Source organism: Talpa europaea (assembly GCF_964194135.1).
Source record: "Talpa europaea genome assembly, chromosome: 7".
NCBI classification, from domain to species: Eukaryota; Metazoa; Chordata; class Mammalia; order Eulipotyphla; family Talpidae; genus Talpa; species Talpa europaea.
In genome coordinates, this window is record NC_140074.1 from 75,416,181 (window position 1) to 75,442,077 (window position 25,897).

The 25,897-nt window shown below is 39.8% G+C and overlaps 1 protein-coding gene across 1 annotated transcript in view; it reads right to left on the reverse strand.

The window, feature by feature from the left end:
* FANCC (FA complementation group C) overlaps window positions 1-25,897 on the reverse strand; it is a gene marked incomplete at both ends in the record, with an annotated part of 175,902 nt that overhangs the window by 14,383 nt on the left and 135,622 nt on the right. Inside the window, 4 exons of the mRNA XM_084238295.1 lie at window positions 1,046-1,121; window positions 7,608-7,707; window positions 8,931-8,983; window positions 17,271-17,427. Of these exons, the coding sequence (XP_084094421.1) occupies window positions 1,046-1,121; window positions 7,608-7,707; window positions 8,931-8,983; window positions 17,271-17,427 (386 nt within the window). The remainder of the gene's footprint in view (window positions 1-1,045; window positions 1,122-7,607; window positions 7,708-8,930; window positions 8,984-17,270; window positions 17,428-25,897) is intronic.

Sequence of the window (25,897 nt, forward strand, 5' to 3'; positions counted from 1 at the left end):
TTTGTTACAGGACTGTTGACCATGAACCCCCCGCAAGGTACCACAACCTCCACCTCTAGTATCTGAGATGCTGTTGGGTGGGTCAGTGAGTGAGACCTACATCCTTTAGGGAAAGAAAGAGGAATTTAGATTTTGTAAAATGTTCTGAAACGGTGATCTACTTTCCTCCAGGTAATCTACTTAAGTCATGGGGGAAAAGCAGACTAAAAATGGCATAAAAAGGAAATGTTACTGGTTCTTTTACTCCTTCCTTCCATGGTCAGCTAAAAGTCCTTCTCTGTCATGGAGTCTGCTTATGTCATTATGGTCATTCTTTCAGATTTCAGGCTTTAGAGGGAAAGGATGCCTTTATTCTATATTTCTGAAATGTTTCTGAAACACAAGTCCATAGGCCTGTTAATGGATGAGCACCTGTTGGAACATCACTTCTCCTGTTGGACACGGTCTACAGAAGACTGATCTAAACACCTATCGAATTCTTTCAAACACCTTCTCTTGCTTTGGTCAGAAGAAATTTCCCTGACACTTCCTTGGCTTCATTCATCATTTGATCCTTTGTTCTGCAACAAAGGACATGAAATAGAATAAAATACAAGTAAATGTACTGTTTTAATCTAACTCGGCCAGAAGAAATTTCCCTGACACTTCCTTGGCTTCGTTCATCATTTGATCCTTTGTTCTGCAACAAAGGACATGAAATAGAAAGAATAAAATACAAGTAAATGTACTGTTTTAATCTAACTCAGCCAAGTATTAGCCTGTTCAGGTGGATCTGGGCGGTACCACAGAGGCCTTGTGCTACTGGAACAGATAAGAAAGATCTAACTGGAGGCCATTTTTCCTTTTTTTTCAAACGTGATCATAATTGGGAAGTCAGTCAAATTCTCATATCAAAATCTATAGGATCTGAGAACTTTAAGGATGTTAGAAATGACCAATTCCACCTCTCATTATACAGATAAGAAACTGGGAGAGAAGGTTATGATTTGTCACTGCTTTCGCCAAGAAATTATTTTAATATGGAGCAGAATCAACTTTCACATACCTTTTGGATACTGGAGTAGCACCATGACAAGAGATGGAGAAGCATAAGGAAAGTAGGTCCTGAATGCAAACTTAAGCTATAACAGAATCAAAAATTCAAAACCACATTAGTGTTATGATTGGAAGTGGTATTAATACAAAATCTTGCATCCTCTATGGGAAAAAAAAAAAGCCCTATTGGTATTAACACAGTGAGAATGTTTTCTTAAAATATATTTTTAAAAAAGATGTTTCCCAGGGCACTATGGTTGTGGACTATGGGTGTTTTGTGGTGGGTGTGATGTGGTAACAATACCTGAAGGGGGAAAGCCTGTGCTTCTAAAACACAAACAATGTTGTAAACCACTGTTCCCTCAAGTAATTAATTAAAAAGGTGTTTCCAATAACCTTGTAAATATGTTTCAGAAAAATGTATCTTTTTACAGTCACTTTATAGGAACTAGGAAAATAAAGTTTTACTCCTGATGTTCTTTATCCTAACATGAACCCAATTACACACGTAAATCTTGTTTTAAGTGACAGCTTTCAACACAGTTGTGAGATGGTAGATATTCCAGCACCTTTTATTTAAAAAAACAACAAAAAGGCATAAAACAACCACAGTGCTTTACACTACTTTGTGGATCAAAGCGCTAAAGCTATCTATGCTTTAGGCACAGGAGCTTTGAAATACTTTTGAAAAATTAAGGTAAAATCTAGAAATGGTTCAGTGCACAGACTTTAATTTTAAATGTACAATTTTACATTTTGAAAAACACTGACCACCTTTATCACCCCCAAAAGTTCCCTGTGGCTATCATAGTCAATTCCCTGTGGCTATCATAGTCAATTCCTCCATCTCACTGTGGCAGCCAATATTTTGATTTCAGTAAGAGATTAGTTTGTGTGATTGATTCTTGAATTTCATACAAATAGAATCATAAAAGTATGCATTCATCTGTGTATGGCTTCTTTGGTTCAACATTTTCTCTGAGAATCATCCATGTAATGTTCATAAGCAGTTTATTCTCTTTTTTTTTAATTGCTTAAAAGCAGTCATTTTCTGAATATAGCATAATCTATTTATTCAGTCTCCCTTTTGATGGGCATTTGAATTATTTGCAGTTTGGGGCTATTAGGAATAAAGCTGTAACTAGCATTCACACTTATGTCTTACTGTGGACATATGATTTTCTTTTACTTGGATAGATATCATAGCAATGGAAATACTGTGTTACAGAGCAGGTGTTGATTTATAAGAAACTGCCACATAGTTTCCCAAAGAGATTGTATCACTTCACACTCCCAACAGCAATTTATGAACATTCTAGTTGCTCCACATATTTCCAAACATTTGGTATTGTCAATCTTAGTGATTTTCGTCATTCTAGTGACTATGGAATGATATGTCATATGACTTTACTATGCATTTTTCCTCATGGCAAATGATTTTGAGTAATTTTCATATGTCTATTACCTACTTTTTTGAAGTGTGTATTCAAGTATTTTTTTAAAAAACTGAGTTGTTTCTCAGAAAAAGTAAAGTAAACATTGAGTCGTTTCTTATGGAGTTGCAAGCATTCTCTATATATTCTGGACCAAAGTCTTCGGTCAGATATAAGTGTTGAAATATCTTTTCCTGGCTGGTGGTGCTTTTTCATTTTCTTAATGATATCAAAGAACAGAAGTTTTAAATTTTGATGAAACCTAATTTACCCATTTGGGTGGATGGTCAGCACTTTCTTTGCATTCTTTTAAGAAATCTTAGATTATTCCAACATCAAAAAGCCATTCTATGCTTTCTTCTAAGAACATCGTAGCATTAGCATTTAAGTTGAAGTCTATGTTCCATCACAAATTAATGTCAGTGCTTTGTGAGGCACAGGTTCATTTTTCCCATATGGATATCCAGTTGTCCCAGCACCATGTGTTGAGAACTCTCCCTTCTCTGTCACAAACCAGTTGACTGTATATACACATTTATTTCTGGATATATTCTATTTCACTGACCTATGTCTATCCTCTTACCTAAAGTCTTGGAATAAAGCAGTATGACTCCTCTGATTTTACTTTGTTTCTGTCTTTCAAAACTGTTCTGGCTACTCTAGGTTCTTTTCATTTCCATATGTTTTAGAATCAGCTTATCAATTTCTTTTTTAAAAAGCCTGCTAGGATTTTGACTGGGATCACATTGAAGCAATGGATCAATCTGGGAAGAATGGGAATCTTAAAAAATTCATAAGTATGGTTTCTCTCTTAGTATGTTTCAGTTTTCTTTAGTTACTCTTAGCAGTATTTTCTGGTTTTCAATATAGAGGTCTTATACCTTTTGCTAAATTTACTCTTACATATTTTATGTGTGACTGTGGACTCATCTATTTCTCATCTATTTCTTTCATTGTCAGATTTTGCTTCATGTACAATGGCACTCTGTTATTAGGTCCATATCCACTTATAAATGATATTCTCTTGGTGAACTGATCATTTTGTCACTAAAATGTCCCTCTTCTGTCACATATATGTGTACTATGGAGAAATCAAACAAAGGGTCAGGTAAAGCCATACTAAGAACTCTAGAAAGTTGACTATACAACTGAGGCTACCAGAAGGGCAAGGGGAAAGACAGAGGGTAGTGCAAGAAGGGAGAGGGAGCACAGCGGACTACGGTGGTGGACTGAGGTTGTCCTTGGGGTAGATGTGGTGTAGTAACAACACAAAGCGGGGAGAGCCTATACTTCTAATATACAAATAGTGCTGTAAACCAAAGTTACTGCAAAACAAACACCACCCCGGCCCTCCAAACCAACCCTTCTTTATCTCTGTGGATGTCCTCCTCTTGAAATCTAGTCCATTTGTGTTAGTAGAGTCATACGAGCTTTCTTGTGCTTATTATTTGCATAATGTATCTCTTTCCCTTCTTTTACCTCTATCTGTATAATTAGAATGGGTCTCTTGAAACAACATGTATTTGGGTCTTGGTTTTTCACTCAATCTAACATTTTTGCCTTTTTACTACTATATCTAGTTTATTTTCATAATAAAGTATTTGTTGGTATGTTCAACATAATTGATACTAGCTTTCCTTTGTCCCATTTTTTTTGTTGTTGTTGTTGTTGCGGTTTCTCTGGCAGCCCACAGCTTTGTTGCTTGACTCCTCAAATCAATCAAAGTAGGCACCTTGAGCTCAGGCCTCTCCCTGACACTGTCAACCCCCTTCCTATCTTCCAGGTGAGAAGCTCAGGGGAAAGTTACAAGAATCAATGATGTGGTTTCCTTTTCCAAGGGCCAAATCCCCTCTAGTTTCCATTTGCTTTTTCAGTTGCTCTCCGAAAGAGACTTTGTCTAGAATTTAAAATTTTCTCTGTTGGGAAATTTAGCCTAGTACACTATCAGTACTGAAATCATAACCTGAACAGATTTGGTTTTGTACTGAGTCACTGTGCAAGCTCAGAACAAGTGGCTTATCATGACATCCTGAAGTTTTTTGCTTACTAGTCTGACTGGGCACATTGATGGATATGCTCTTCAAGTAAAACAAGGAAAGGAGGAGAAAAGAATGAGTACTAAAGAAAAATTGCTGAAAACACAAAATAATGCAGATCAATGCACTCTCTCATAAACTTCTGGGGAGTGTAAATTGGCACAACCATCTTTGAAAACAATTTGGCAGCATCTACAGAAGTTGAGCCTTCCTATACCAAGTAGCCAGCACTTCTACTCCTAAATTTATTTCCAGAATGTTCAGAGAAACACTGTTTATAATTTGGAAACAACCCAAATGCCCCCAACAAGAAACTGGCTACACTGTGGCACACTTTTCCAATATCCCAGCAGCCATACACAACACAGAGCATTCTTTGTGATATGCTGAGTAGAAAAGGCTCAAAAGACTCCACATAGTATGCTACTCTTGTTTGATGTTTGTCTTATAAAGTACAAAAACAACTGAAAGTTAAAAAAAAAAAGCAAAAAACAAAAATCATAGTTTAAAAAATCATACATATATGGTCAAACTATTTTCAGAAAGAACCAACCACAAACCTGAATTCAAGATGGTGCTTACCTGGGGAGAAAGGCAAGGTGACAGAGAGGACAAGCATATGGCCACATACATGTAGTTACCAGTGGGTGGGTCTGGTTTGGGTGTGGGGTTTACAGATATTCATTTTATTAAGAATGAACACATGAATGAACAAACATATAAAGAGGGTCATGCGTGGGCCCAACAGGACATAAGGTTTTACGCATCAAGGATTATGACTAATTTAAAAATGGGGACTGATGGGATCAACGCAGGAGATCTATGATAAGAGCAGGAGTTGAGTTAGAAAGGTAGGTAATCAGGAACAGCCTTAGGAAGAGAAACAACATAACAAATGTAATGTATGACTGTACAAGGTAACAGCAAAGTTAGGAGGTCACACGCATTATTTGTTTGTTTGTTTTTAGAGTTGAGACAGAATCTGCACTTTCCCCACAGCACCTCTTGGTTTTGTTTTTAATTAATTAGCTAATTGATTAATATAAAACTGGTTTACAACACTGTACATGATTCGGAGGTATAAGATCACATCTTTCAGGTGTATGTTAACTCACCAAGGCACCCATAGTCCTCTACTACCTATGCCCCCCCCCCACTTTACCCTTCTCCCTTCCTCTCCCACTCTGGTAGCCTCAATTCTACAGATTTCTAGGGTTTATTATTGGTTTGGTTTTATCTGCACATTTGTTTGATTTCTCTAAATTCTACATATAAATGACAGCATCCAGTATTTGTCTTTCTCCTTCTGGCTTATTCTACTTAGCATAATTCCTTCCAACTCCATCCATGTTGTCACAAATGGCAACTGTTGCACATACATATTCTGAGCCCAGGGTGTTTCTTTCTGAATTTTTGCCCTGCCTTCTACCCAGGTCTGGTCAGCACACTATTCAAAATTGGAAGTGACTAAAACTCCAGTCTGAATATAATGTAATGTAATGTAATGTAATGTAATGTAATGTAATGTAATATAATGTTCTATGTTGTCCCAGGCCCACACAGCTGATAAGAAAAAGAAATTCACACTAGAGCTACAGAGCATTAGTGTCATCCACCCAACCTAGATGTGTTTCAGAAATCAAAGGGGGAAGCTTTTGGGAAGGGGTTCTAATGAGGAATACAAGGAATGTAAAAGGGAGGATAAAAGATACTTAGAATTATGCTTCAAATAAGTGTGAGGGCCAGCCAATGCAAAGGAGAGGTCCCAAGTCCCAGGCTGGGCGCCATTGATAACTCTGTTTGCTACAGTCTAGTTAATTTCCCTAGGGAAAGTGAGGATGGGAAAAAATACATCATAAATATTTATCATTGCTGTAAGAAGAAACATCTGTGAAAAACTGGGAGGTTTCTTTGGCCTAGGAGTATGTGGCATTTGAGCATCACAACACTGCCCTCCTAAGCCAAACTGCAGAAAGCATCACGGGGGACCATGACATGCATTATGGGGAGCAGCAGGGACCTGGACACATGAACAGCAAAGCATCACACAAGTGCAGGCCCAAGAAAATGCCCAAGAAACCAAAGGTCCATTGGTAGTGAAGGTTTCTGCTGAGAGTCACTAGGTGCTCCTGGGCCCTTGCCAGCCTTGCCAGCTCTACAGATGGTGCTGAAGTGCAAGTCCTTCCGCAGCCCCAGGCAGGCTTTCAGCTCACTGACCGTGTCCAGTGTCTGACTCACTGCCATTCCCAGTCCTTCACGACCATTATCTGATCTTCCCTGGTCGTCTCACTACCGCCTTTTCTCCCCCTGAATTCAATTCACATTTGAGTCTCTGATAGGAATGAAAACTCTAATAATTAAGAATGTCCAGTATCGTGTGTACTAAATGGTGTTCCCTTTTAGTGATGCCATATAAACTCAGAATGCCTCGCTCTGGCCTAGAGAAGCCCAGAAATGGCAACCTCCAGGATAGCAAAAGTATGACAGACTTCTTGGACACAACAGTATAAAAGGCTTCTGAGGACCAGGGCATGAAGCAGATAGGAACTATCATGATTTATTTTTAATGGCTTTAACTTTGCTAGGACATTCATTTGGAAGGAAGCTTTCTTCACCAGCAAAAACAAGTCTATCAAAATCACTGAAATTGAAGTGCTTGTTTCTGGTAACTAGCCAAATACTCTTTTTTTTAATATTTTTTTTTTAATGAATTGAGTCTTTTTTTTTAAAAAACATTTTAAATAGTCTCTTTTTTATTAAAGATTTATTTTTATTTATACAAGCACTGGGTACAGTCAGAAGCGCGGGAGGGTGAGAGAATTCACCAGAGCCACAGCGGGGAGCAAAGCAGGCGGAAGGGCCGAAGCACACTGCTGAGGGGGAGCAGCGGGCGGCAGGAGAGGTCTGCGTGCCATGTGGACCCTCCTCCGTTGGCTGAGGAGCAGCCAGGGATCAAACTGGTGCTGCAGAGGCTGCAGGCAGCTTTGCAACCCAGCGCTCATCAGCTGCGCCACCGGGGAGGCCCTAGCCAAATACTCTTAAAGGTCTTTTTTCCCCTTTGGGGATGGGGGTGTGTGTGAATAATAGATGTACTATAACGAACCTGCTTGTTTTCTTTTTCCAGAGCTTCTACAAAGCACCATGTGAACACCTGAATAGTGGCTAGAACTTCTGAGGCACCATCGGTTTCCAGGAGGACAGACCTGAGCGATGCAAAGCCAGATCACAACACATGTAATGTTTAACCTGGCAAACATATCAACCTGAATTGTTAAAGGGGGCAACATTATTTTTGTGCCACAGGTTTCAGCAATACCTCAGCTCACCAGATTTCAGTACTTGTGTAAAAGCAGGAGAAATCTGTCACTTCCTTTCTTAAATATTTTAAAACTACAATGTCCAGATCTCCCTTTCTTGGTGTTTATATCACTAAGCACTGCATAGCCCCTTTGGCATAAGCTTGAATGCTGTTTACAAGTATTTGCACAGTTTGCCAGGATATAGAACAATAGACCTTTTGCTTTGGTAAGTGGAGAAAGAGCTGCCCAAAGGGGAGAAATGGCAAAGTGGTGGAGGACTCTGTATAGTTTGGTTTTCATGGATTTTCACAGAACTGACTTTTATTTATGTAGCCAAAAAGCAACTTAAAATTTGCTAGCTTTAAGCTGAAATCATTACTCGGCCTTCTTATTTCTGTGCTCATTCAGCTTAAAGTAGCTATGTTGCAAGAGCAAACCAAGTGTTGGGTTATTTGCTGTTGTAAAAATTCCTTTCTCCAGTGTCTCCCCTCTGTCCTAAAACCTCACTGCTGAGTAAGAGGCGGGGGAAGGTGGAAAGGTGGGTAGCAAGAGAAGTTAAAAACCCCTTCAGGGTGATAGGCTCCCCCAGGGAGATCCAGTTGCCTGTTAACAGCCAGTCACAACCCAACCTGGTGTCCAGTGTTCTCCTCATCACCTGTCATCTCTAAATATTTCCCAAGAAGTACTCAGTTTCAAAGTAAAAATTAACATAAGATAACACACACAATTGATTTTGCCTGTCAAACAAGCTCAGTTAAGAATGACATTATTAACAGAATAAAATTTGTTACCTTTACAATCCTTTAAAAAGATTGGTCAGCCCTCAAGTGGTGAAGGGAGTATACTGCTACCCATTATTTTGAGCTGAGAACATGCTGTATGACTAGTGAATGATTTAATATCTAATTCAATTCTCTTTTTATACTATTATTGCTGGGACTTGAAAAAGGTTAAAAAAGAAAGTTATCTTAATTCTCAGCCACTGGCTTTTAAATATACACTGACATTTGAGTTTTAACAAAAAAAAAAACAAAACTCTAATTTCAGAGGCTACCAAAAATTTTTCTATCATATTTGGAAACAAGCAATTTTTTATCAGTTGTTAAGAGAAACAGCATAGTATTTACCTGAATATTTCATCAATAATTCTGAATACGGCAGGGTGACAGGCTGCTTCAGGCTATAAAGGAAAAGACCAAAAGAAAGTCAAAAATTGCAAGCATCTCATCAATAAGGACTTGCATATGAGCTGTCAAAATTGCTGATGTTTAAAAACCAGGCTTTATTCCTCTTTATATTCCTTTATGCTCCACATTTTCTACAGGAAGTCTGTATGATCTAAGAAAGAAAAGAGTCAGTAAATGTCATAGAAAATTAAAAAGTACTTTTCACCAGAATGCAATAGTGCAGACACAGAGGATCCTAGAGCTGCCAGTTTTACTTAACTGCCTGGGTGTCTGGTCTCCCCACGTGGAAGTGCTTCAAGGTCAGATCTGAGCCATTTCTTTCCATCCCAGTTGATTAGGTAATGAATACACGATCATATAAATTACTGAGGAAAAACAGTCACCACTGTCATGATGGACTAAATAACATCACATCTAAGTACACTATGAATCTAGCAGCTTAGTTATTTAAGCTTCAAAGAGGATCAGTGAAAACCAATAAACACACTATACCCTGAATATCTAATTTATTGTGTGAATATTTTTTGTGCCAGGTCTTGACGGTCTCCTGTAGCCCAAGTTGAGGTTCAGTGGGCTGGAACCAGGTAAGCATAAGATTAAGCCACATGAAAATGTCGTTTGTGTTCTAGAACATATTTTATAGTAGCATCAAAAAGTAAGTTAATACTGACAGGAAATTTCTGAGTTATATTACACTTGATACAGCTAGCTTTGGGACACATGTTTTCATAGCCCCCTTAAGAAAGGGGGAGGAGAAGGATCTGTTTGCATCTCAAGATGTCTGAACCACACTGAAGAACAGCACGAGATCTGTCTCCACATACTCTGTCCTTACTCCCAGACTGCACAGGCACTCAGAATTCTAACATTGAACGTGTGCCATCTAGCGTTAACATGCCACTATTACAGGCGATGATGGACACTCCAGGCAAAGGCATCATGACTTGTTAAAATGATGGGCTGATTTCCTTTTAATTATTTAATAGAGATTTGTGATTTTCAGATCTCTACTCTTTCAAGTAGAGTAATACATGTTCCTCAATCCTTCACTAATGTGCATTTTTTATTTAATAGAAACCAGTTAAGACCATAGGTAAATTTATTATGCGCTCAAGAAAGTAATGACATAACCATGGTTCAACAGAAGAGGGGCAGGTTGTTTCTTGGCTTTATCTCAGGCAAATCAGCTAATATCCCTCTTCTCAGTCTCACTGTAAGTAATAACAGTTACTAAGATGTCACTGGATATATGGCCAGCAAATATTAAAGCTTCTATGTATTCATAATGGAAAGATAAAACAAGAAGGGAAAGGCAAGTTGCATGTTTAAAGCAATGTGATTTGTCAAATTTGCCAGAACAATTTTTCAATTTTTATGCATAGACAATATGTCTCTTGAAGAGTGTTTAAAACCAAAGCGCATGGCCACATGCCCACAGGCACACAGATACACAGAGCCTGAAATTCAATGAGAGAACACAAGACCAAAATTGAATATCACAAATTCCTTTTGTTATAAATGTTCTAACTTCCCCAGAGTCACTGTATAAACTTAATGGTAGTAAAACTCATTCAGTACTATCAACAGGATTTCCAAATTTCAAAGAAAAGGATGATCCAACAGGCAGACTAGGACTACCACACAAAGCAAGGAAAGTTCTAATTCAATTTGTTAAAAGAGGATTAGAGCTTGGACATGCTTTTCTTTTATGCAAATCATATCAATGTTTTAAATGTCTCCAGACCATGTGGAATCTGCCTTTCTTTCCATGCCCACGGATGGACTCCCCTCTTAGATTCTTTTCTGTCCAAATAGTTCAGACTTGGTTTTTCCACAACTTGTTTAGTTTTTAAAAGAGGGAGGCTGTCAGGAAGCAGGGGAACATTGCTGAAATAGCAATGGCAGAGTCTGGTTTTAAGACCAGTCAGTGCCCCTTGCCGCCCCAGGGCTGAGAACAGCTTTCTCCTCCACAGCCTTTACTGATGGTTTTTTAAACGAGACTCTTTATACTTCCCAAGTACATGATTTTAGGGTCAGTGAGTCCCACCACGAAGCCCCGAGTGCTCATAGGAAAGCATGTGTCCCAAAGACATCAATTCACAAAAGCAAACTTAAAGCTGCTTTTCTTATCAGAGAGTCCTCCAAATAGAATTAAAGTCTTAAGCTTCTGTGGAAGCCCATAAATTGTGACCCCTAAATCTTTACAGCATCCTTGTAAGGAAAAAGGCAAGCATCTCACCTCTCTGCCATGTTTTATTTGTGAAATGGGGACTTGTGGTAACACACCCCAGGTCACTATACAACCCAGTGCTGCACACCCAGCTCTGACACAATTGCCTTGCCTCCAAAAATGAGGAAAAGTAAATCTTTCTTAGGTTCCATCTGTTTGTCTGTTTTTCTCCATCCTACCAAAATCTGTTCCTTCTCAATTTCTTCTCTTTTCCATCTGGCCTAATGATTTCCATGTACAGATTATTTCAAGTCTAGGAAAACTATGTCACTGGGAGGCCATCAACAGCATGTGTTTTTTCCTTTTTCCCCCTCTTCATGCTTGTTCCCCCAGTTCTTTCATTAATTGTCAGAGGACAAATGGAAGATGATGCCAAGGAGCTTTGGACTCTTTCTTTTCTTATAAGAGGAGCAGCTTGTTCTGCTGGGTGTGCTTCCCCTTACCCTCTTCCACAGCTTCCCGGAACGGCATTGTTTATCTCTGCTCGGCCTCAATGGACAACCTATTTCCATCCCTCAACAAAGCAAGGGAAGACAAAGTCACACAGAAGCAATGTGCTGTGGCCACATTCCCTCGGCTTGGGTGTGGGGAAAGATGAGGTGCAGTTTGTCACCGTGATGCTTGCCCTCTGCTCTTGATGTCTCATCTGTTATTTTCATCCCAGCTCATCAATGATTATTATAAGCCACTTGCTACTTGCAAGAGGCCTGAGAACACAGAATTTTCAGGAAGAAATCTTTTCTTTCTTTCCTGCAATTTTGTTCTCTCTGTATGTGAGGTCATGGGGCAAAGAGGAAAAAGAAAGGGATAGAAAGGGATAGAAAGAGAACACAATTCAGAAAGAGATACTATATATGATTTGAGATAATTCACAGACAAAAGTGAACGTCTTTTACCAAAAAATGCAGTGTAAAACAATTCTCCAGCCTATTTTTAATCACCTTTCATAGGTAATTTTTTCCCTAAAAAAATAAAAAGGGACACTGCAGATGCGAGATAAGAATGTGAAACTCAGTAAGCCCGGACTAGTCTCTCTCATAGTCTATTTTAATATAGTTTTACATTTTATTCAGGAATAGCCACTTTTTTTTTTTTTAAATAAGCGGCTACTGAGAAGCTTTCACTCTAGCTTCCCCACCAGCCAGCAACCCCACAGTTGTAAGCCACCCTTCGGAGACACTGTGCCCGATAGGCAGAAGTCCTTTTATTAATATATGTACATAATCTTTTAAGAAATGATTCTTCATAAAATTCATTTCATTAGTAAACTTCTTTATTGAATTCACAAAACTTGGTTTAAATTCTACTTAATCTACTTAAATAAACTTTCACATCCATAATGTAAATCAAGGTACCTCTATAAACATTTTTTTTTTTTTACTACTTTCTACTTTCAAAAGACAAAACTGTAAATATCCCTTTCATATTTTAGGATCTATTTTGTTTCAAAACATTCAAGTTTCTTTGAACAAATTTGAACTTAGAAAAAATCTTTCTTTTTAATCTTTACCATGTTATTTACAAACTTTTTTTAGTATTCCATAATATAATTGTTGTTTAATTAAAGATAAAACTCTCATTTCTGTGCTTAAAAAAAGAAAACCTTAACAAGTACCAACTGTACTTTGGGTTTTAAATTTATCCACATTCTCTAACAGCATTAAGATGCAGGCATGCAGGCTCTGGATATTTAACAAGATCCCTCAGATCTTCAGTTTCTAGCCTGACTGAGTGGCCTATCCAGGTAGCCTGTGCAGCCAGAGAGGAGACAGTGCCTCAGCCCCCTGCTGCTCCTCTACTTAGCCACTGAGAGGCCAGGATACCAGGTGGGTCTCTGACCTGTTGTTTTCCTCTCTCCATTCATCTCTGAGAAGTTGCAATGTCCTGCAATTTAAACCATGGTAACAGAAGTTGCCATCTGCTCCCCGCCCCTCCCCCGCCAAGAGACAATGCTGGGGTATCTGGTGCCCCCCTGAGGTCACTTCTGGAAAGTGCAACCTCAGTCAGAGATGCAGTGTCCACCTTGGAGCCACAAGCAAAAGCCACCCTGCTCAGTTCTCTACTTCAGCTTTCTGTTGCGTTGCTTGTATCACCTTTAAGAGTTTAAGAAACAAACACGTAAAAGCGTGCTTTATGACAACATATAAAAGAAAACCCTAGAACTTTAGTACAAAGTTATTCAAGCAAAGAAAACTGAATTAACTCTAGAATGTGAAGTATTCAGTATCATCTTTCATTAAAGGGGAACTGATTGGAATTTCATGTAAAGGAAGTTTGTTTTTCTTTTTGAAGTGGCTAAGACTGCTACCTGGAGAATGAAGTAAAGACTGCATACCAGAGAGGTAAAGGAGGATGCTGGGTATCTATATGCTTTATTTTTTTAAATTTTTTTTTAAATAATTAGAGAAAGGTGTGGTTTTTTTTTTTTAAGATTTATTTATTTATACAAGCACTGGGTACAGTCAGAAGTACGGGAGGGTGAGAGAATTCACCAGAGCCAGAGCAGGGAACAGAACAGGCAGAAGGACAGAAGTACACTGCTGAGGGGAGCAGCGGGCACGGCAGAAGAGGTGGCGCGCCATGTGGGACCCTCACTGGTGGCTGGGGATCGAACCGGTGCTGCAGAGGTTGCAGGCAGCTTTGTAGCCCAGCACTCAACAGCTGTGCCACCAGGGGAGGCCCTCTACATGCTTTAGTCTGAAGTTTTTATTAAGTAAAGAAAGAATTTCCCCTCTCACCCTCAGCTTTACTGAGTCTTGACAAGATAAATAATTTTCATTGGGCATTGAAACTTTCAGCTAGGAGAGAACACAGGAGAATTTTCTGAGTAAACGAAAACTAAAACCAGTCTGGCCTCCCTTCCCCTCTTCTCCCTCCTCTGCTCCCTACACTTCCGTGAAAGGATCTGAGTATGCAAGGGTATAGCTCCCCTGGCCCCAGCTGGAGGTGCAAGTGGTATGTGGAGTCAGCCAGTGAAGGAGTACGCGGGAAGGCTGGGCACCAGGGTGTGTCCTAGGACAGGTGTGCAACAGGGCAGCCACACACAGTGCCACCTTGCTACCCAGCTGGCACCTTTCATTCAAATGTGGACTATCAACAACAGCTTTCTGAGTTCTACAAATGGAATTGTAATTGGAAAACATAACATCCTTCTGATTTGGGGTCAGCCTTGGGCAACTAAATAGTGCCAAGAAAGCTGCATAACTGGCAAGATTATGGTCTTCCAGTACCTTGTCTGTCAAAGAAAACACAAGGTCATGTGCTTTTGAAAAGTGTCAGTCTACACACTAAATGACAAAAAGAGGTTAGTAAAGTGACTTATTTATGGATCAGCAAATGTGGCCTGTGGCCATACACTTGGTGAGGGAAGTAGTCTAGCCCATGAAAGCCAAAGGGTGAGTTTCAAATAAGTTCTGAAAACTTATTTTTATTTTATCACACTTTCATTTTGCAACATCTTGGTAACTGCAGAATTTCCAGGGCTAATTCTGAATAGTCCCAAGAGATGGAAAACAAAATTAACAATGCTCCATATAAAATACAAGTTACCTAGACCATCACACTTTAATTACTCTCAGAATCCAACTCTAATGTAATAGGCATCAAGTTTCGTCGGGAGGAAAGAACAGCAGCCCCGTGCTAGCCAAGTCTGGGAGATCTCTCTGATATTCCTGCACGGCCCTGTCACAACACCGAGATACTATACTGTGATAATGAGTCAGATGATACAATTAGGAAGCAGGTTCTTCAGGTTACCCTCCTAATCACCCAGTCACATCACAGGCTTGTTCCTTCCACTTGGTTTTCTTGTACTGCAGGCCCAGGATGCCTGAGGAGAACAGCCTACGCCAATAAGGGACTTCCAGCTCTGTATTCTAATTGCTTCCTTGAACTGCAAGGCCCAGAAAGGTCATATCCTGCCAATGCCACAATAAATTAAACCACATAACACCCTCTGGAATCCCTTTACCTATAATGGAAGCTCTGAATCTCTATGCATGTAATCCTGGTAAATGCTTTCGTAAATCAACTGACTGTTTGGGGAGATTATTTTAAGCTATAAACTGGAGACTGAAAGTCATACAATGAGATATTTAATGAGAATGCCTGCTTTCTCTCTCTCCCATGCATGGCGACAGGCTATGCTTACTGTTGTGCTGAGCAGGCCCAAGGGTCACAGGCAACATGGGCATGGAGAAAGCTCAGGAAGCAGCACAAGGACCATGGCAAGGCTACAGAATTAAACCGAGAAAAGTCAATGGAATTTGACCTTTCAATATTCCACAGGGGGAAGACTTAAAGAAACTTCAACAAGAACCTTGAAAAAAAGGAAACAACTCAGTTACTTTATTTTGCAATTGTTAAAGGACCAGAGAAAATTCACTTCAACTACAGCATGTACATTTAAGTTAGAGACAAAGACATCTCCTGATAATAAAGATGATAGTTAGAAAAGGCTGTCAGGGGGTTTCAAAAGCATTTGTTATTTTGAATTGTACTATAATTATTTTAAAATAAGTTGCATTCTTACTTCTTGCCTTACGTAATAGCCATCTTTTTTTTTAAAACATGTAACTTTTGAACGATGAATAAATAATTTTCCTTAAAGAAACCCTCTTCAGGCTTTCTCAATTTTTACATGTCTTCCTTTCTCCCTTTTTTCCCTTATCAAATACTGTAAATTTCCAAATCAGCTAGGTTCAGTTTGTGCCTTACAGGTAACATAAGTGAAAGCAACACAGCTACTGGTTACTGCAGCATTATCCGCCTTCAGCAGGGGAAGCCTCCTCAACATGGAGAAAGAAAGCACCCATGGCCATAGCTACAGACAGCTGGTGGAGATGAAACCAAGCCAAAATAAAGAAATGGGGTAAAGGAATAAGGCAATGGATTTCACTCTGATCCCCGTATGTAGTACACAGTCTCAACTGAAAGAACAAGTGAAGAAGAAAATATCAAGTTCCAACTGAATTAAAAAGGTATCTGGGAGGCAGGGGTTGTGTGAACTCAGCCAAACTCAGGGGGGTGTGCTCCAGCCCAGTTTCTAGCCACCAACTTAAGACCTGTTCACCATCTCTAATTTTTTTTCCCTGTGCCAAATTTCCCCCAGATTACAGGTGCTCTTGAGCACGTGGGGGCCCACTGAGGTTCTTGTCAGACAGAAACTCAGGGAGCACGGCACTCACAGCTTCTGAACTATATTTTCAGGGTGCACTGGCCTTTATTCTTGTTCCTATTCTAAACTGTCTCCCACAGAAGGAAAAACACCTGGGCTGGTCAGGTTCCTAGGACTGCCTTATGAACCTGGGCCCACCTGACAGTGGATCAGACCACGGGTTCATCTAGTCCACTGAGGCCTGAGAAGACCTGAATATGACAGGGGGAGGGAGGGGCAGGCAGCTGGACTAAGAGCCACTACACAGAGGGGTCAAGGCTGGCAGGCTTATACCAAAAGAAAAACTTACAGAATTCTTTGTTGTTTTTACCATTTTTTCTAGGATTTTGTTTTGCTTCTCTTATTTTCTTTTTCCTCTAGTGAAAGGTTTAACTTACTTTTCATGTGGAAATAAGAAATACTGTTTTTAAAAGTTTGTTGCCCAAATGTCAATTCGTGTGAATAGGCAATAGAAGGTGCAACAATCAAGTAAGTCTGAATCTCTCCCAACTTTTCATACAGGCTCCAAAAATGCAACTGCCAACTCCCCCACCCCTCATTTCCGGGCCAGCGAACCCCCACTTAGGTAGTTTTATTTCTTATTTTTATTTTATTTTATTTTTTATTTTTAGATTCCCCATACAATTGCACCCCCCTTATTTTGGTCCCAATCCCCCCCCCCCCCCCCCATAGTGTGTCTCTGGTTTATAGCCGTTTGTTGATTTTGATTTTTTCATTCACTTAGGTAGTTTTAAAATAAAATGTAGATACACATTTATTTTAATAGGTTGCAATGGCTCTTTTCTTTACATTTTTTTCCTTTGCTATGATTAGAAGATATGATACCCCGCATTGACTTTAAGGATTTTTCTCCTCATCAGAGCCCAGTACATACCAGCAATGAATCTTTCATAAAGCATTTGATCCTTCTCAGAACATTTCTCTCATCCGAGAATAGCTTTTCAAAAAGATGCAGCATTGCTTTTTCAAGGCTTGGAAGGTGCCGAAGCCAGAGGCAGAGGACAGCAGATGTGGGGAGTGAAATTTTCTTCCTTTCAGGAGGAAATAAACAAAATTTTAAATAGAAATGGGTTACTGAAAATAGATTAAGAGAGTTCAAAATGTAGTAACAAGTCCAATTTGTGAATCTGCTTTTCATCATGGTCATACAGCAGTTAGTATTTATGGGATCAATGAGTATTTACCAAATATCTATTTGTAAATGATGTGAATATGCGTCCACTTCAGCTCACCTAGAGATATGCTCAAAAAAAGAAAAAATACTTTCAAAGGAGATAACTGTATAGTGATGGAAGAAAAAGAGCGTGAGCCAAAATGATATAGCAAGTGACCTTGAGATATTCAGGTAAGCGCAGGCTCTAATTTAAGAAATAGTTGTTTGAAAGCACATGGTGGATCAAAATATGGAATCAGACCTGGGTTTCAGTTCCAGAGCCACCACCTCCTAACTGGATCCCTCGGGAAAGCTACTTAATCTCTAAACCTCAGTTGACTCATCCATGAAATGGGCCTGTACCTTTTGCAATATTCTTCGAAGAATCAAATTATCAAATGGAGTAACATAAGCACAGAGATTAGCATAATGCTTGGTGCTGAGTAAATATTTAGTAACTGTATTTATGAATCTGTGTTGTTAGAAGGATCAAATGATCAAATGCAGTAATACATGCAGAGATTAGCACAGCACTTCATGCTGAGTAAATATCCAAGAACTGTATTTATAAATCTGTTGCTTGAAAGTTAAAGAATATTTTTCTTCATTAATGATTTCATATGTGGTGGCTAGGGCCTAGTTGGTCCACAGTTGATCTATAGCATGCTACTTCTAACTATTTTGTATAGCTATGTTTTTATGGGAAAAAGGTCTTGGAGGTGCCTCTTGACTCAAGTCAGCGAATCGGGGATTCCATTCCTGGGAAGGAGTATGCAGGAGGCACGGCCTAAGTCTGGGCCTCTGGTGGTGTCTCTGGGCAGGCAGCAGAGATATGCCCTACAGTACTCTCCCTGTGAACACTGGGCCTATTCAGGCCTGAGCAGGCTTGTCTTTCTTATTTTTGCCCTGTTCTTCCAGGGTCTCTGCCCTTTCACCTGCAGCATCAGAGACAGCAGAGTGTTTTCCAGGTTCTGCCAAATATGTTTACTGCTTTTAATAAGAAAAATAAAGCTGGGGGCATAAAGATTCCCCATTACCCAACAACCCCTTCAATGTTTTTCCCTTCACCATAACTTCTGGGCCATTTCTCTGCAGGAGCTGGCGTGAAAGCCCAGGAATGTGTCCAGGGGCAGCAAATGAATAGGTGGGAGACACAGGGTAGCAATTTCTAGCAGTTTCTTTTTCTTTTCCCTCAACATAACTCCTGCAGACTTTGTCCCGGATTAACCCCGAGGTCAGACCAGAAGCAGCAGAGGAGATGGAGGGATTGTCAGAAAAGCAGGAGAAAGGGAGGGAGGCAAGGCCCACTTCTGACCCTCTTTCTGATCTCACACTCTCAACCTGAGCTTCAACTCTTCTGAAGAACACTGCAGGACCTGATTCTGAATCTCCTCACCCAAGGCAAAGAAGAACTGGCACGGTTCCCCCACTCCTGCAATACCTGGCCCATTTGTGAGTCACCCACTATGGATGTCTTCTGCTGTGACATCAGTGCTTTGGGATGTCATTCCCATGTCCCCTCCCATTACACTTGATGGCAAAGGAAGATGACTGAGCACTTCCTGTGTCTGTGTGGTACACAATGTGCCTGGTGCAGGACAAACTGTGAACAAAACAGACTTAGTACTTTAGCAGATCAGGGTCCAGTAGAAGACACAACACATACCCCAAATTGTGATGCATGAGGGAAAAGACAGACTGAGATCAAAGAGAACAACATATGGGTGTAGGTTAGATTGCGGTGTTAGGAACATGGTCTCCAGCTGAGTTGAGGGTTAGCCAGGTGAAGAGTAGTGGGAGAGATGGTTGTGATAACCTTGACACAGGTTAGAGGAGGTTAGAAGAGAACAAGGTTAGAAGAGAGAAGTGAGAGACAGCAAAGGTGATGCGGCTTGTGATGAAGCTGTGATATCACAGGCCCAGGTACAAGTTTGGGATTTTATCCGGTGATTACTCTGGCTTGAAGGGTTTTTTAAGCAGAGGAGCCACATGGGGAGCTGAGTGCAAGGACTACAGCAAGTACAGGGAGACCAGGAGTCCAGGGTGGGAGTGGGGGTTGGTGCCAGCTTGAACAGGGGTATGGTGGAGAAGTGCAGACACCAAAATGTATTTTAGCAGTAATGTCAACAGAAACTGGCATTGAATTTAAGGAGAAGTTGTGATGGTAGGAATCAAGGCTATCTGAGATTTCTTGAGCAATGAGATGGATGCATGTGTCATATTATCAGACGAAAAGAAGGGTATAGGAATCTTCTGACAGATTTTATTAAGAGTTCAGTTTGGACTATGTGAGTTTAGAATACTTGAGGCACAATTCAACAGAGATATGAAATGGGTCCTTGAACATCCAAGTAAAAGTTCCGGGGAAGAGGTCTGGGCCAAAGAAATGTCAACTGGCATGGAATAGCATGGGGATGGATGAGAAACCCAGGGAGAGAGATGTGAAGAGGCATAGGTCTGTGACACAAGAAATGCCAACTGGTACAGGAGGGAGAAGAGAAGCAGAAGTGAGGAGGCAGGAGACACATAAGCAGAGAACAATGTCATCAAGGAAGAGAAGGCAGATCCAGCTGTCACCAACTCCACTGAAAGACTGAGAAGATTGGGAGAAACCAGTAGCAGCAAGCTGAGCAGGTCCTTGTGCTGAGCAGGTCCTTGTCCCCAAGGTTACTGTTCTGATAGAAGTCAAGGGAGAGGAGGTGGAAGTACAGCCAGTATTGCTGCCAGTTCTTGAGGGACATCTGTGAAGGGAGTGGCAATGGGGAAGTAACACCATCATGGTGGCCTCGTGTGTTTCTGGGGGCACTGAGTTCTAGTCAGAGTGGCTGATTGCTGATGGGCCAGATGAGAGGAGTGGAAGACTGAAGGAGCAGTTGCTGCCATTTATTAAAAAGTTAGCCAGAACATTGCTAAACATGTCACTTGTATTTTAATCCTCATAACAACCCTACAACCTGACACCATCTTCCCTGTGTTTTGCACATAAGGCAAGTGAAATTGGAGAGGCACATACCAAGGTCTGAAGTTGAAACTGGCCCTCAGGTTCCTTAAGAAGCCTCTGCACCTCCACAGCCAGGATGGGGAGACAGGTCTGGCACAAGAGAGGAAGCTATGTGCCGGGCCCATGTGTGCTCTCATTGGCATTTAGGGAAGTCCTTTCAAAGTCCAGGCTATCGGCCAATTTTTGTTACATGAACAGATTCCTGGGCAGAGTTTTCTGTCCAGCTTTGCAAAAGAAGCAGAACACCTCTTGGGAGTGCAGGTGGGTGTCTGGAGCTTCTGCTATGGAGCCAAAAACACCCAAGCTCTGCAAGGGGAACACCTGGCAGCTCTGTGGCTCTTCTCCCTCTATCAGCAGACAGCTTTTGATGGGCTTTTATTATACCTTGTAGTGGCAGGTAGGCACAGTGTGGAATCTCTATGACCTGAGCAGATGGGCAAGTGGGTGAAAATGGGTGAAGGAGGAGTCCTGGAGCCCTCAGTGGCTTTTTCAGGATTTGACTGGGATTTACCAGGTACATGGAAGGCAAGGGTGCCAGGGTGGGGAGAGGGGGCAGGAGACTGGCAGGCCTCCCAGCCCCCGCCAAATCTTTACTCTTTCTGGGCTCTCTGGTGTTCTCTTGTGGCCTCTGCTTCTCTGCTCTCTTCTCTTCTGGTAGTTCTCTTTCACTCTCTTTTGTTCTGCTGGCATCCCCCTGACGCCATCCAGATAAGCTCAGTCTCTCAGCCCAGGTGCATCCACTTAATTAACCTATGCCCACACCCTACTCCAGGTGCCCGCCATCAGGCATGCATTCAGGACTGCAGGGTTCCATCATCAATCCTAATGGCGGGAGGGCAGAAAAGCCTGATACTTTACTTACCCTAAACACCTTATCTTTTTTTTTTTGTTCAGGAACCATATAAAATAAACATGTTTTTACAGTTTTAGGATGGTCTCTCATTTAAGTGAGACTTCCTCAGCAGCAGTGCTACTCCTAAGCCCTCCCAGCCATCACATGCATTAGCAAATTTTCCATCATCCATGTGGTCACAGTGGTTGAGCAAGGTCCTGCATTACAAAGTTATAACAGTTGTAAAAGAGCAGTGGATAAATAAGAACAAATACAAAGCCAAAGCTACTATAAAATGGTAGCTCCATCAAATATCTGAGTAGTAACAAAGTTACAAAAGAGTTATAGAAGTTCTATACTTAAGTCAGTAAGTACATATCTTTGTTCTACAGACACAGGCTGAAAAACATGTATTTTAACAAGTATCTTTATTAGAGCCTTGATTCAAAGAGGACCTCTATTAATTGTCATGAATGATTAAATTTATGGATCAATGCTTAATATTTGAATCTGTTAATAAAATCTAGTTTGCTCTAAAATATCAAAGACTTAACTTTTTTTGAAATAAATTTTATTTTTATATTCCCCATACAATTGCAACCCCCTTATTTTGACCCCAATCCCTCCCCTCCCCGACCCTCCACCCCTATAGAGTGTCTCTGGTTCATAGTTATTTGTTGATTTTGATTTTCACTTTCTTATAGTTATTCATTTTCCTGGTCCCTTATTTAAGTTTTCTAGATTCCTGCTATGAGTGAGACCATCCGGTATTTTTCTTTTTCTTTCTGGCTTATTTCGCTGAGCATGATCCCTTCCAGTGCCATGCATGTTGCTGCAAATTGCATGTGTTTATCTTTTTTGAATGCTGAGTAATATTCCATGGTGTATATGCACCACATCTTCTTGATCCAGTCATCGATTTTTGGGCATTTGGATTGTTTCCATAGCTTAGCTATTATAAACAGTGCTGCTATAAACATAGGGGTGCAGGTGTTCTTTGGAATTGATGTTTCTGTGTCCTTTGGGTAAATACCTAGGAGTGGAATTGCTGGATCATATGGAAGCTCTAGGTTTAGTAGGTCAAGAAATCTCCACACAGCTCTCCATAGTGGTTGGACCAGTTTGCACTCCCACCAACAGTGCAGGAGAGTTCCTTTTTCTCCACATCCTCGCCAACATTTGTTGTTGCTAGTTTTTTTAATATGTGCCATTCTCACTGGTGTAAGATGGTATCTCATGGTAGTTTTGATTTGCATTTCCCTGATTACAAGTGATGTTGAACATTTTTTCATATGCCTATTGGCCATTTGCATTTCCTCTTCAGAGAAGTTTCTTTTTAGCTCTTCTGCCCTTTTTTTGACTGGATTATTTTCTTTGTTGTTGTTGAGTCTCATCAGCTCTTTGCAGATATTTGTGATCAGTCCTTTATCATTAGTGTTGTGTGCAAAAATGTTCTCCCAGTCGGTGGGGTTTCTCATTGTTTCTGTTATTGTCTCTTTTGCTGTGCAGAAGCTCTTTAATTTGATGTAGTCCCAGCTGTTGATCTTTGCTTTCACTATCACTGCTTTGGGTGATGTGTCTGTAAAGATGTCTTTGATGTGCATGTCATGTAGTAGTGTTTCGTCTATATTTCCTTCTATGTATTTTATGGTTTCAGGTCTTATGTCTAGTTCTTTAGTCCATTTTGAGTTGGTTTTTGTGCATGGTGTGAGGTAGTAGTCGCACTTCATTCTTTTGCATGTAGCAACCCAGTTTTCCCAGCACCATTTATTGAACAAACTTTCTTTGCTCCAATGCATATTCTTTGCTCCTTTGTCAAAGATTAGTTGATCATAAATCTGTGGGTTTATTTCTGAATTTTCTATTCCATTCCATTGGTCTGTGTGTCTGTTCTTGTTCTAATACATGCAGTTTTGATGATTATGGCTTTGTAGTATAGTTTGAAGTCTGGGAGTGTGATGCCTCCATTCCCTTCTTTTTTTTTCAGGAGAGCTTTGGTTATTTGGGGTTTTTGGTGATTCCATATGAATTTCATCAATAATTGTTCTATTTCTTTGAAGAATGACATTGAAATTTTGATTGGAATAGCATTGAATCTGTATATTGCTTTTGGTAGGATGGCCGTTTTAATAATGTTTATTCTTCCAATCCATGAGCAGGGGATGTCTTTCCATTACTTTGTGTCTTCTTCTATTTCTTTTAACAGTGTTTTATAGTTTTCTTTGTATAGGTCCTTTACCTCTTTTGTTAGATTTATTCCCAAGTATTTCATTTTTTTTTTGTTTCGATAATAAAAGGGATGGTTTTTTTGAATTCTTCTTCTTCAGATTAATTGTTTGTGTATAGGAAGGCTACTGATTTTTGCATGTTGATTTTGTATCCTGCCACTTTACTGAACTGATTGATGAGTTGAATTAGTTTTTCTGTGGAGTTTTTGGGGTTCTCTATATATATTATCATGTATCATCTGCAAATAGTGATATTTTGACTTCTTCCTTGCTTATTTGGATTCCTTGTATGTCTTTCTCTTGTCTTACTGCTCTGGCTAGGACTTCCAGTATTATATTGAAAAGCAGTGGTGAGAGTGGACATCCTTGTCTTGTTCCAGATCTTAATGGAAATGCTTTCAGCTTTTCACCGGTGAGAATGATACTGGCTGTTGGTTTGTCATATATGGCCTTTATGATGTTGAGGTATGTTCCTTGTATCCCAAGAATTTCAGGGGCTTTTATCATGAATGGGTGTTGTACTTTGTTGAAAGCTTTCTCAGCATCTATTGATATTATCATATGGTTTTTATATTTCTTTTTGTTGATGTGTGGGATAACGTTGATTGATTTTCGGATGTTGAACCATCTTTCTGTCCCTGGAATGAATCCTACTTGGTCGTGGTAAATTATCTTATGGATACATTTTTGGATTCTGATAGCTAAAATTTTATTGAGGATTTCTGAATCAGTGTTCATTAGGGAGACTGGCCTGTAGTTTTCCTTTTGTGTGTTGTCCTTGTTCGGTTTCGCTATTAGTGTAATGTTGGCTTCATAGAACGTGTTTTGTATTGTCCCTTCTCAATTTTTTGGAAGAGTTTGTGAAGGATAGGCACTAATTCGTCTCTGAATGTTTGGTAGAATTCATTTGTAAATCCATCAGGTCCTGGGCTTTTGTTTTTGGGGAGGTTTTGATTACCATTTCAATTTCGCTGCTTGTAATTGTTCTGTTTAGGTGTTCTAATTCTTCTTTATCTAGCTTTGGGTGACTGTAGAGTTGTAGGAATTTGTCCATCTCCTCTAGATTGTTGAACTTGTTTCCATATAATTGTTCATAGTAGTTACTGATTATTCTTTTGATTTCTGCTGTGTCCGTTGTGATTTCTCCTGTTTCATTTATGATCCTGTTTCTTTGTGCTTTCTTCCTTTTTTCCTTTGTGGGCCTGGCTAGGGGTTTGACTATTTTATTAATTTTTTCGAAGAACCAGATCTTGGTTTCATTGATCTTTTGGATTTTTTAGTTTCAATTTCATTTATTTCTGCTTGGTTTTTATTATTTCTTTTCTTCTACTGGTTTTGGGGTGTTTTTTTGGTAGTTCTTTTTTAGATCTTTGAGCTTCGAGATTGGTGGTTTCTTTGAGTTCTTTCTTATTTCTTCATGTGAGCCCCTATTGCTATATATTTTCCTCTTATTACTGCTTTTGCTGCATCCCATACATTTAGGAAATTGGTGTCCTCCTTGTTATTCAATTCAAAGAATTTTTTAATTTCTTCTTTGATCCCCTCATTAGTCCAGTGGTCTTCCAGTTGTGTGTTTTTCAATCTCCATGAGGTAGGAGAGTTCCTTGCCTTCTTTTTATGGTTTATTTCTAGTTTGATGCCTTCATGGTCAGAAAAGATGGTTGGTATGATTTCAATCTTGGTGTATCTGTTGTTGTTTGTTTTGTGTCCCAGTATGTGATCGATCCTAGAGAATGATCCGTGTGCGCTTGAGAAAAATGTGTACTCCGTTTTTTTTTTTTTGGGGGGGGTTTAGTGTTCTATAGATGTCTGTTAAGCCCAAGTGCTCTAGATCCTTATTAGAGCTTTAGTGTCTTTACTTATTTTTTGTCTCGTTGATCTATCCATTGTTGATAGTGGTGTGTTGAAGTCTGCCACTACGTATGTGTTTTCTCTGATGTCTGTTTTCAGAGATGACAATAGTTGTCTGATATATTTTGGTGCTCCTTCGTTTGGTGAATATATGTTAACGAGTGTTATTTCTTCTTGAAGTATTGACCCCTTTATCATAATGTAGTGACCGTTGGGGTCTCTTTTTACATTTTTGAGTTTGAAATCTGTTTTATCTTCTATAAGTATAGCTGTTCCTGCTTTCTTTTTTAGTCCATTTGCTTGTAGGATTGTTTTCCATCCTTTAACTTTGAGTCTATTTTTATCTTTTGTAGCTAAATGTGTTTCCTGGAGACAGCAAAAGGTTGGGTTTTGTTTCTTAATCCAGCCTGCGACTCTGTGTCTTTTTATTGAAGAG